Source organism: Acanthopagrus latus, chromosome 16, assembly GCF_904848185.1.
Source record: "Acanthopagrus latus isolate v.2019 chromosome 16, fAcaLat1.1, whole genome shotgun sequence".
Classification (NCBI taxonomy): Eukaryota; Metazoa; Chordata; class Actinopteri; order Spariformes; family Sparidae; genus Acanthopagrus; species Acanthopagrus latus.
Genome location: NC_051054.1, coordinates 1811158 through 1823593, shown reverse-complemented (window position 1 = coordinate 1823593; position 12436 = coordinate 1811158). Strand labels below are relative to the sequence as shown.

The window sequence follows — 12436 nt, the reverse complement described above, 5'->3', positions numbered from 1 at the left end:
ACACACACACACACACACACACACACACACACAGATTTTATTTCTCCTTGTAATAAGCAAACTATCCAGTCTGATCCCAATTTTGCCAAAACACAGAGTTATAATGTCAAGCACTTTCAAGTGAGGTTTTAATGAGATAATAACTTTAATCCTTTAATTCATCTGTCCTTATTGTCTGTCTTCTGATAGTAATGCTGAAACGTCACAGTGTACAAATAAAGAGGATGTGTTAGGAACAATGGATACTATGACCAGAGAGTCACTGAGTTTATTATCTAAAGAGGATACAGCTTATTATTATTATAGCTTATCAATTTACCTTATTTGTTTTCTACGGAGGCCCTAAAGTGCCATAATATGATCTTTTCTATCTTTTGAGCAAATGTTTTTACAGAAGTTGTATCAGTGACACTTGAGACAAGATTGCACAGAAGCACAAGAGAAAACAAAACACTTTAACTGGTAATTATGGTTAAAAATATATCTTAGTTTTTAGGAACTGTGATGCTGCTTCCGGTGACGCTCACTGGGACTTCTGGCAGATCGAAGGCTGTTGTTTAGTTTAGTTTAGTTTAGTTTAGTTTAGTTTAGTTTAGTTTAGTTTAGTTTAGTTTGTTTGTTTGTTTGTTTATCATGATGTGGAAAGTCTCCTTTAATAAACTTTGCAGTACAAGGAGCAGCTTTAGCATTTACAGCTAATTTCCAGCTGTGGTACCCAGTTGACAGAATAGGGATGCAAGGGGTAAAAAGAACAAATGCGAAAATTTAAAAAAAAAAAAAGTTAAATAAAATCCAAATTAAAAAATGGTACATACAAGGCATGGAGCAGCAACAGTTAATGACTACGTCACATATCTCGTTTGACGGGGGTTAATGTTTGCAGTTACAGTTATCTGATAGCCATGTTTTGAGGTGTTTGGTGAAGGTGGAGTTTGTATTTATGTCTTTGATAATGGCGGGCAGTGAATTGCAGTTTTGTATGGCTCTGACTGAGAATGATAATTGATCACATGTTCTTTTTCTGAATGGGGTCATAAGGTCACCTCTTGTGGTGCTTCTAGTGGTTTGACTGCTGTTATGATGAATGAGTTGAGAGGGGGAGGAGTGATGTTATACAGGATTTTTGATTTTGCATTTGATTATGTCTTCCCAGCTCAGTAGATGTGTGAACTGTTGTACTTTAATGGTTTTTTTTGACAAGTTTGGTAATGGTTGTAATGTTGAGCTGTTGTTAAACAGTATGTGAGATGTGACGAGATCATGGCGTCCATAAACAATTTAGCAGCATTAAAAGATAGTTTATTTCTGATGTATTTAAAATTGGCCAAATTAAACTTCACCCTATCACGCACAGATATTTGAAATGTGGAACAATACTGATGTTTTTACTGGAGATTGTGATATTCGGGATGATGTTATATTGAGTTTTAGTGAAGAACATTCCTACAGTTTTATTGAGGTTAAGTTGGAGGCAGGAGTGATTTAGCCAGTTGGTAATTTGATCCATCGCTGTGGTGAGTTTGGCAGCAGACAGATGTTTCGTCCTGGCATGTTAACATATTACTGTGTCATCCGCATACATTAGTGTGTTGATTTCCAGGCAAACCGATGGTAGATCATTGATATATAGACTAAACAGAAGCAACCAAGTATAGAGCCTTGTGGTACTCCAGGGCAAAGGTTGAGAATTGAAGGACGATGATTGCTCACAGAAACATGTTGATTTCTACCATTTAAGTATGACTCAATCCATTTGCGTGTCAGTGGGTTGAAGTTAAAGGCAGACAGTTTGGTGATGAGGATGTGTCGACTGACAGTGTCAAAAGCCTTACGAAGGTCTAAGAAAACAGCGCCAACCACATCCCTCTTGTCGGCCATGGCTCTGACCGTCCTTAAGAAGAAGCAGCTGGCCGTTTCAGCAGAGTGATGGGCCCTGAAGCTGAACTGCATGGGGTGGAGAGTGAATGGACCAACATTGATGAAGGAGGCAAGCTGCTCTGACAGACATAACTCGGCAATCTTGGAGATCACAGGTAGGATGCTGATTGGGCGGTAGTTGCAAGTGGTCAGTGGGTCGTCTGACTTAAATATCGGACTAACAATTGCGGTTTTCCAGGTAGTTGGTAAAATCCCCTGTAGTACTGACAGTTAGTGTGATGGGGTGAGGCTAATTGTTCTTTAAGGGATTTAAGCATTTTACATTCCATAACATTGATATCCTTTGCTGTTGAAGTTTTGAGAGAGTTGTTAAGTGCTTGGGTTTTGAGTTCAGAGATGGGTGTGATGTGGAAGGAAGGCTCACTTTCATATACTTAAAGAGTATTGATAGTTGTCTGAGGGAAATTCTGTACGATTTCAGCCACAGAGTTGATGAAATATTGGTTGAAGGCCACGGCAATCTGTGCTGGGTCTTGTATCAATTCACCATTCAGGTTCAACTCTAACTGTTTCTTAGGCCTGTGACCAATTCCCATAACATTCTTACTGTGTTCCCAGATCAGCTTTGTGTTACCCTTTGCCTCGTTGATAATTGTGATGAAAAAATTGTTTTTGGCTTTTCTTTCGGGCTTGTTACTGAATATGAGTCATATTTCCCTTAAATAGCAGTTACATTTACAATATAAATCAGCTTATGGAGCATGTATTTTATAAGTTTAAGTCCACAGCTGTATATAAAGTAGTAGTAGTAACACTGCTATAAGGTCATCAAACAGATGTGTAGAAAAATATATATCTAATAAGACTGATTATTACTGAGTAACAAGTTATTAAAATACAGGAAGCACAATCATTAAAATTCGGTTCATAAGTGCATCAGACTACAGTAAAAAGTAGTTTTACAAAAGTCTTCAAACCAAATAAGTTGTGACGTGTCACAGTAACAAGAGTCTCTTCTGGGTAAACTTTGGTTTTCATTTTCAGCAACTAAATTTCTCAGTACAGTGATACAGGACTGGCAGCAGCAGCGGACAACATGTTGGGAACAAACCAGTGGAAGTTGCTGCTGGCAGGTACATCAGCAAGTTACATCCCACCTCCGTCATCAGACTTCTGGGTAGTTGAGAGATTCTTCCCGTCACTTTTTGTAAAAGAAACACAAGACGTTATTTAATCTGCAAGTGCAAGTTAACAATATGGATAAAAATGTTGATCATGGCATACGTAAATTTATATCAAGATAACATGCTGTTAATTTGTCAGTTTAATGAAACTTATTGAAGACACATTTTTGAAAATTTTTGATTGCAGTTATATTTGAATGATTGGTCTCAGTCTCAGATCATTGCTGCAAAAGACAATCACATCCAACACGAAGGCTGTAGCAGGCCCGGTTTTACATGCATCTGATTAGAGTAGTTTGTAATTAAAATAGAGGAAATAGTCAGAAATATAATAAACTACATGCTAATATCATAAGCTGTATATGTGTGTGTGTCAAATGTTAATAAATGTATGTTGATAAAAGCTCACCTGGGAGGAGGTTGTTCTTCTTTGAAATCAATGACGTCGTCTCTTGACCTGTCAGAAGATCACAAACATGAGCTGTTGTCAGACAGAGATTCCACAACACTGTTCCAGAGACAGTAACTACAACAACACAACAGTGAAGGACGACAAACACATGTCAGTTCAAGTGTTTTGCTCTAAATCTCGTCATCCTGTACACTGCTACATCATCAGAATGAAAAGAAATGTTGAAAGCAGAAACCAACAGGATTTAAATATGATAGTGAGGAGTGTGAAGAATAAGGTGAGAGGTTGTACATGTAGTGCAGCTATACAAAACATTCACAAATGCAGAAACATTTGAATTTTAGTAAAAGCTTACTTCTTCTTCACAAGCTGCTCCTGCATTCTGGCCTCTCTTGACCTGTCAGAAGATCACAAACATGAGCTGTTGTCAGACAGAGATTCCACAACACTGTGCCAGAGACAGTAACTACAACAACACAACAGTGAAAGACGACAAACACATGTGAGTTCAAGTGTTTTGCTCTAAATCTGGTCACATAATCATCAGCAGTAAACTACAGGAGCTGCCCGGCTCTCACTGCTGGAGACAGACGCTGTTTTTAGAAGAAATGTGATGCTGCCAGTTTATCCATTCACACACACATTGTCTCTCCTCTGTTGCTGCTCTGATACTACAGCAGCAGCAGACAAGATGTCAGGAACAAACCAGTGGAAGTAGCTGCTGGCAGGTACCTCAGAAAGGAGCTCATCCCAGATTACATAACAAAGGCTGGACTGGTTTTAAAGCAACATTATGTAGAAACTGGGCCTTTGCGCCCCTCAGAGTTGACCTGCAGCAACTTCAAAATATTTGGGAGAAACAATTATTGGGTTGTGAGCGACAGTCATGGCATTAGCCTCTATGTTAATAACATTTAAATTAAATTCATTGTGCTTCAGTGTGTCTTGAAGGGTCAGGCAGAAGGTGATGCTGAGGGAGAAAAAGATCAACATAACAACAATAAATAATTTCTCAGTCTTTGTTAGCCGTTTTTTTTTTTGTGCTTGCGCACTACGTTCGCTCACATCCTGTGTATCTCTCAAACCTCCCCTGTCCTTAAAACCTAGTGATGCCCCTGGGAAATAGTCAGAAATATAATAAACTATATACTAATATCATAAGCTCTGTATGTGTGTGTCAAATATTGATGAATGTATGTTGATAAAAGCTCACCTGTCGAGAGATCGTCCTTCTTTTAAATTAAGTCTGTCCTCTTTTGACCTGTCAGAAGATAACAAACATGAGCTGTTGTCAGACAGAGATTCCACAACACTGTGCCAGAGACAGTAACTACAACAACACAACAGTGAAAGACGACAAACACATGTGAGTTCAAGTGTTTTGTTCTAAATCAGGTGATATTTACTTACTTTTCCTCACTTTCTCCAGGGCTTGGTGTCAACTCGCCTCTTTCTCCACCCATTCTCAGTCACGTACGGTCTGATCCAGAGATCTTTATCTCACCTCAGAGTTGGGTGTAGCTGTTCTCCTGCAGGTGTTTTTACTTTGTCTATTTTATAATTTTAAATTCAGAGAAACGTAAGTAATAAGTCTTTTTGGCTTGTCAACATTTCATGTTTCAAGATATAAAAACATCATTTTACTTCTATGACTTCAACAAAAACTAAACTCTGACCTGTTCCTTTGTTTGATTTATAAATTAAATGACATAATTGAGTAAATAGATGATACAATAACATTTAAAAAATAATCTTAGTTACATTTTTATGTAGCTGGATGGTAAAACAAACAAACAAACTGTGTCACAGATGAAAATGAAACTAAAGAGAACTGCTTTCATCAAACTCCCAAACTCTTGTTACTGTATTATTTGTTAAACTTCCGTTGCAATAATTCAGTCTGAAAAGAAACACAGCCTACTTATTATATTTTGTACCCCAATCCATTTTCCCTTCAGCTGTTTTCTTTTTTGTCATCAGCTCTACTCAACAAACCTACAGCTCAAAAGTCCTCAACACTATTTTTTTTGGATTGTTCAAATTAAATCAACTAACTTAATAAATGAATGATACATTGAGATCAATAACAATATATAAAGCATGTGTTACAATACCTTGAAGTGGAGAAAGAACTGTGTCACACCAAGACAAACACACAAAAGTTAAACTATCTGTAGCTCCTCCTTGAGACCAAAGGCCACAGTAATGGAAATTAATTATTAATAGAAAGAACAACTGGTGTTGTTTCTTTCTTCTTCTGTTTCCTATCGTGTCCCTGAAATCCCATAATGTGATATTTTCTATTTTTTTTCTATCTGCATTCATTGATTACAAGAAAAAATACTATGCTATAATATTGAAGAAATAGTTAATTTTTTGTCTTTTACAATTCTGAGAGACTTAAGAAGATAGCTGAATTCAAGTACAAACATCTTAAACTTTGGCTTAGCTTTGGAAAATCTGTCTTTGTGTAAAAAGAACTAAGAAGAGAGAATGAAGAAAGATCATCTTTTTTGGTGAATAGGTATGAAACACTAAGACAGTCAGATAAATGGTTTCTCAAGTCCATCCAAAAATCACATTACATTCACAAAGTGCATGAGCAATACATTCCTCCATATCACAGAAGACACATTTTCTATCCACATACATAAACTGAGATAGCATTGCATTGCAAGGGTAGAATTTGTGTAAAATTTTAAAGTGTATTTCATTAATTTTGTTACAGTTTACAAGGCAGTAACCATGCTTTTTTCCAGTCAATATCATCAATTAACTCATCCCAGAAGAAGTTCCCTCTTGGAGAACATTTCTTTTTAGCATGGATAGCATTCCTCATGAATTTATTATTACATCTTTTAACCATCAGTTTGGAGTCAATTCTTGCACTTGTGCTGCGTGAGAGATGATATTTCATCAACTGTACAGTACCAGAAGGAATCGCCTGGCATACACGACTAAATTCTATAAATCTAATAGGAAATTCAAAAGTAATGAGAAGTTCAAAAAGGTGTCATATTGTTAATGAGGAAAATGACAAAAATTATATTAATGCAGAGTGAATTGAATACGTAACTTTAAACTGATTACTGGTTTGGAAATATTAATGCGTCAGATTACTCGTTACTGAAAAAAGTGGTCAGATTAGAGTAACACCTAACCAGCATCACTGATTGTGTAGTTAAAGAGCAACATGGAGCTTGAAGATGTAAAGAAAAAAATAAAAACAGGAGAATTAACTTTGAGCTAGTTTGGAGGAAAGTTGGAGGTCTCGGGTTGGGTCGGACTTGATTTTTTTTATTTTTCCAGGTTGAGTTGCTGAGTCACTGTTGTGATTTGCTCTTAATTTGGAAGGACGGCTTTAGCTCGCTGTTAAAGGCAAAGATTACGTTGCGGAGTCATCGTCCATGAGTTCAGCCATGTCGCCTGAGGCTAGCTCTGTGGCGTTTCCTGCTTTTTTCCCATCACAGAAGGAGGAAATAGCGCCTGTAGAACATCTTTCCTATAAACTAAACAAAACGGGTCTGGAGAATCGTCGGTTTCATCGACTTTCAGGTAAAACAGTCACATACAGCGATATTTTCGGAGGCCGACATTCGAAAACTCCCGCCCACGACGCCATCTTGGCTTCCCCCGATAATATGAGGTGTGTTTACTTACAGGTGAATGAGACGTGACGTAGCGACTTGTTGTTACCTGTTGTGATGAAAACGATGACCTCATACTCTTCTTCCCGCCGTTCGCGAGGACTCGGACTCCCTCGGCGGTTTCCGGCAGTTGGTTTCAGGGATTCTAGACCGGAAGTTACTCGCGGAACAACATCATGACATCCGGTTACTTTTCAGAATAAAACCATCCGTGTTGACGCCAGCGCAACAAAAATCCTTTCTGGGTGAACTTGTACTTTGATTAATACATCAATATTATATGAATATAAGTGTAAATTAGTATTTTGATGTTAGTACTTTAACTAAAGTAAGATTTTGAATGCAGGACTTTTACTTATTTATGTATTTTTACAGCGTTAATGAAGTTAAAGATCTGAGTATTTCCTCCAAAATTAAAAAAAATACAACAGAGTAAAAATAGTTTAAATGGTTTTATTTCACATCACTGCCTGGAGAGAAAACTTCAACCAGACTGTTAAAACAGTGTCAGATTTTTTTTTAAAGAGCAGCTGGTAACATCCACCACAAGGTGGCGCAGCCTGCACACCAGACTCCACCTGTGCTGTAATGCATGAGTGTTCAAACAGGTAATCAGGTGCAAATACAACATTACAGCAGGTCTTTCTTACAGTAATAATTCCTCCTGTGTCATTAAAGATCTCTTCCTTCCATCTGGTTATTGATCAGCTGATTGTACGATCCTTCACATAGAAACAATCAAACACAGACAAGTTAAATTATGTGGTTTTAATAAGGCAAACAGATTTTAAGTTACAGATTATAGTAGTGTAACAGAGAAACCAGTCAGATAAAAGTGCATTTAAGAAAATATAATGTACAAAAAAGGCAACAGAAGATAAAAAGTTGAAAATTGTCTCCTCTCATCTTCTTCTTTTACATTAGATCATCTTTACATTGTCTGTAAAGTCATCTAGTATCATCAGCATGAAGGAAGATATTCACAACATATAGTTTCAATATATTACCCACTTTCCCAGGTGCTGCTACAGCTGCACTATATGAAGATTTAACAGGTTGATCATTTGTATGATTGATACGTCATTGATAACATAAATTTGATTATCAGCAAAACCAAAGAAAATGAAACAAAAACCATCAGGGTGAGAAGTGACATTGAGAATCATTTAAGCATAACTGGATACACAAAGTGTCTGAAAGTTCAGTTAAATTAATTCATTTAAATTCAATTAAATCATTTCTCTTTTTAAAGTAACTTCCTGACACTTTTCAGTTGGACTCCTGTTCCATCGTCTGGAATCATTCTCGCAGGTTTTGATTTAGAAGAAAAAGTTGATTTCACTGTCGTGACTTCTATTCCAGATAAAAGTGACAGAAGAAAATAATGCAAGTATCACTAAAAATGCAGTTTCATGATGTTCACAGCTACTTTAATCTGTTGAAATGTGAGAAGTTTGACTCACAGACAGTCTGGAGACTGTAAATACTCACCTTTACATCTCCCCGTGTTATTTGACACCCTCCTGACAAGGAGTCTGACAGCATCTCCCATCCTGCAGTGAGTAATAATCATTATCATGATGTGACTGTAAGTTGTGTTACGTGATAATATGATGAAGTGTAGAAGAAGACAGCAGAGGTTCTGTATGTGACTGTTCAAAATGTTCCTAACATTTAATACTCAGTGAAAGTTATGTTTTAATAACTATAATAATGTGATGATTAGTTCAAACTTACATCTTTTTAAAAGAGAACTTTCCCTCTTTTAACTCTTCAGTGTGACCATCTCGTCCGTCACTCTCAGTAGAGGCACAATGCTGATTTTCCAGAGAGACTCTGGAAGGAAGAAACACACACACACACACACATACACACACACACACATACACACACACACACACACACACACACACACACACACACACACACACGTAATCATGTTAATTTTGTCCCTCACAATGTGTATGTGACTTGTTTTAAAGCTTGTACTACTTATCCATCAGTTTCAGTAAGAAGCAAAAAATGCCAAATTCTGTCCCACCTGTCAGAAACTACCAAGAAGACACCAGAAAAGTTCAGTAACATTAAGCTGTTGTCTCTGACCTGACTTCTCACTTTAACATGAATTATTGCATTATTCTAGCATAACAGGAAAATGATGTTCACAGCTTCATCAAAGTATTTTAAGAAGTGTACAGATCAGACTCTGACTGACCTGCAGCAAATAATCAGCACTGTTATCAGGCTACATCATCAGAATGAAAAGAAATGTTGAAAGCAAAAATCAGCAGGATTTAAATATGATGGTGAGGAGTGTGAAGAATAAGGTGAGAGGTTGTAGATGTAGTGCAACTATACAAAACATTCAGTTAGTAAAAGTTTCCTTCTTCACCACAAGCTGCTGCTGCTGCTGCTATCCACCTACTATCATCTCATCACACATCTAATTACAGCAGTTTGTAGTTAAATACAGGAAATAGTCAGAAATATAATAAACTATATACTAATATAATAAACTGTGTGTGTGTGTGTGTCAAATATTAATGAAGGTATGTTGATAAAAGCTTACCTGGGAGCACGTCGTCCTATTTTAAAATTAATGATGGCCGCTTTTGACCTGTCAGAAGATCACAAACATGAGCTGTTGTCAGACAGAGATTCCACAACACTGTTCCAGAGACAGTAACTACAACAACACAACAGTGAAAGACGACAAACACATGTGAGTTCAAGTGTTTTGCTCTAAATCTGGTCACATAATCATCAGCAGTAAACTACAGGAGCTGCCCGGCTCTCACTGCTGGAGACAGACGCTGTTTTTAGAAGAAATGTGATGAAGAGTCGCTCAGACACATTTTGTGTTTAGTAAATTCTGTATTTTTGTCCTCATATAAGATGCTGAAGACACGACCTGCGGCCACATTACTGTTGTTTGGTCCTGTCACGTGTCTTTGTGGGTTGAAGTGTGGAACATTTCTCTCTTATTTGATGAGTGAAGGATCTGTTGAGCTGTCAGACTGAACGCCATCAGACCGACACACTCCTGACCTGCACTGCTGCCAGTTTATCCATTCACACACACATTGTCTCTCCTCTGTTGCTGCTCTGATACTACGTCTGCTGGAGGATCAGAGGAGGAACGAAGCCGTTCACACAGACGGTGAGGCGGAATAAAGGTGTGATATTCCACCTTGAAAAGACAGAGTGAGTGTGAATGGGGCTGTAGATACTACAATTATAAAGGAACAAAATAATGACTTACGTTTCACGGAAGATAGGACGTGATCTGAAGAGTTCTGGATGTTCTGGTCTCTTCAGTTCTGGGCTGTAACACAACACACACAGTGTGATGACTAAAGATGGTGGAGAGCTGGAAGCTGATCTCTGGGGGAGTTTTGAATTGCAGAACTGCAAACACTTGCCCTAACAAGTGTCAGTTACATTTTGTAGGAGGAACACTTGAACACATCATGATGTCTCTGTTGGCAGACCTATTGTTTACCATACAGAAATATGTAGTTTAAGACGTGCACTTGAACGCACCATGATCAGAACTGTGACTCCATTATCTAACTCTGGTTCTCTTCACTGATCTGTCTGTTCTGTGCAGGTGAACAGGTGTAACAACCTTCTTGATAATCAATTATTCATTAAAGTATCTTAAACAGAATACAGAATTTCTCTCTGGACACACAGAAACACCAGCATCACATCAGCTCACATATACTACAACTGTAAAGTTAATAATTACTTACCACGCCTTATTCTTGAAGATGAGTCTACACACATTACCTCCCAAACCCATTGTCAGTCTCGTTCAGTCTGATCCAGAGATCTTTATGTCACATCAGAGTTGGATCTGTCTGTCCTCCTGCTGCTGCAGAACAAATGTTATTAATGTTTCCATACTTTTAAATTCACATAAAGTCATACGTTTATACGTTTTTGTTTAACAGGCTTGTCAACATTACCTGCTTAAAAATGTAAAACCAGAAACTTCATCTTACTTCAATGACTTCAACAAAATTCTGACCTGTTCCTTTGATTGATTTGTAAATCAAATGACATAATTGAATAAATGATGATACAATAATGATTACAAAAAAATGATGTTACATTTCCTGTAGCTGGATGGTGAACAAACAAACAAACTGCATCACAGATCCAACTGAAACTGAAGTGAACCTCTTTCATAAAATCTCCAAAATCTTTTTGTTACTTTATTCTTTTCTAAACCAGTTGTCAATAAATAAACATTTTGCTATAAAATGTTTTTCTTGCTCAAACTAAGAACTAATGTGGAGAAACAAACTTTCTTCAAACAGGCAGATTTTTATCAGAATAAACATGGTAGCCACTTCCTTATTTTGTTCAAGAGTCATCACCAAAGTGGAAGTGGGAATTTATTCAAGTCCTAACTAAGTTTACAGTTTTCATGCAGCTTCTCTGCTCACTTCACACTCCTGTAAGATTCCTCTTCCATGAATTAATGTTGTCAACTTCAGCAAAAGTTCCACATAAACTTTTCAACAGTATTTCACACAAAACTTCTACTCTTGAACTTCAATAAATTCACTCTAAAAAAAAACACAGTCTACTTGTTATCTTTTGTACCCAAATCCATTTTTCCCTTCACTTTTTTCTTTTCTGTCACAAACCAGCAGCTAAAAGTCGTCAGCGTACCATTTTTTTCGTTTATCAAATTCAATTAAATAGCTAAATAAATGAATGATACATTAAGATCAATTAAAATATATAAATCATGTGTTACGATACCTTGAAGTGGTGAAGTGCGTCTCACAAAGACACAATTGAAACTGCGTCTGTCGTGCAACCAGCACCCACAATGATGAAACAGTTACAGGAAGAACACGTGTTGGGAGTTTCTTCTTTTGTCTTCTATCACGTCCCTAAAATCCCCTGAGAACCCATAATGTGATATTTTCTATCGTGTTTTTTTCATGTAAAATAAAATAAAAAAGATAAATAAAAATAAAAAAATAAATAAAGATACAATAAAAAAAGATAAAATAAAAATAAAAGACAATATAAAAATAAGATATAAGAAAATAAATCAAAATTAAATAAAGTGAGATTAAAAAAAAAAAAAAAGCCAACAAAATCAAATTAAATTAAAGCTGCGAGCAGCGTTGGTCGGGCCCTCGCAGTCCACGCACCTCGGGGCATGCTGCCGTCAGGGCTTCCGCACGCAACGCCTCGAAGAAGCCGTTTCTTTATAATTTGGTGGCCTGCTCCCGCTGGCATTAAGTAATGCACGCTGAAGACAGAAAAAAGAGCGTGTACTGCTGCACGAT

At 37.1% G+C, this 12436-nt stretch overlaps 1 protein-coding gene and 1 long non-coding RNA gene across 9 annotated transcripts in view; one reads left to right on the top strand and one right to left on the bottom strand.

The window, feature by feature from the left end:
- Positions 1–773: 773 nt before the first annotated feature.
- LOC119034506 (transcription initiation factor IIE subunit alpha-like) overlaps positions 774–12436 on the bottom strand; it is a 31078-nt gene continuing 19415 nt past the window's right edge. For 2 of the 8 annotated variants that reach the window (XM_037125591.1, XM_037125589.1), the window contains exons 2-7: positions 10877–10998; positions 10384–10446; positions 9691–9738; positions 8859–8957; positions 8613–8674; positions 7875–8474 (exon numbers count right to left, since the gene is read on the bottom strand). In XM_037125591.1, the coding sequence (XP_036981486.1) occupies positions 8368–8474; positions 8613–8674; positions 8859–8957; positions 9691–9738; positions 10384–10446; positions 10877–10926 (429 nt within the window). In that variant the 5' untranslated portion in view covers positions 10927–10998 and the 3' untranslated portion in view covers positions 7875–8367. Of the gene's footprint in view, positions 3080–3471; positions 3520–3829; positions 3872–4687; positions 4736–4884; positions 5025–5588; positions 5657–7134; positions 7365–7874; positions 8475–8612; positions 8675–8858; positions 8958–9690; positions 9739–10383; positions 10447–10876; positions 10999–11897; positions 12076–12436 lie in introns of those variants that run through there. The other 6 variants (XM_037125590.1, XM_037125588.1, XM_037125595.1 and 3 more) reach the window with 6 other exon arrangements.
- Positions 6891–7358, top strand: LOC119004280. Its single transcript, XR_005070171.1, has 2 exons — positions 6891–7029; positions 7137–7358. It is a non-coding gene; the product is annotated as an uncharacterized LOC119004280 (long non-coding RNA).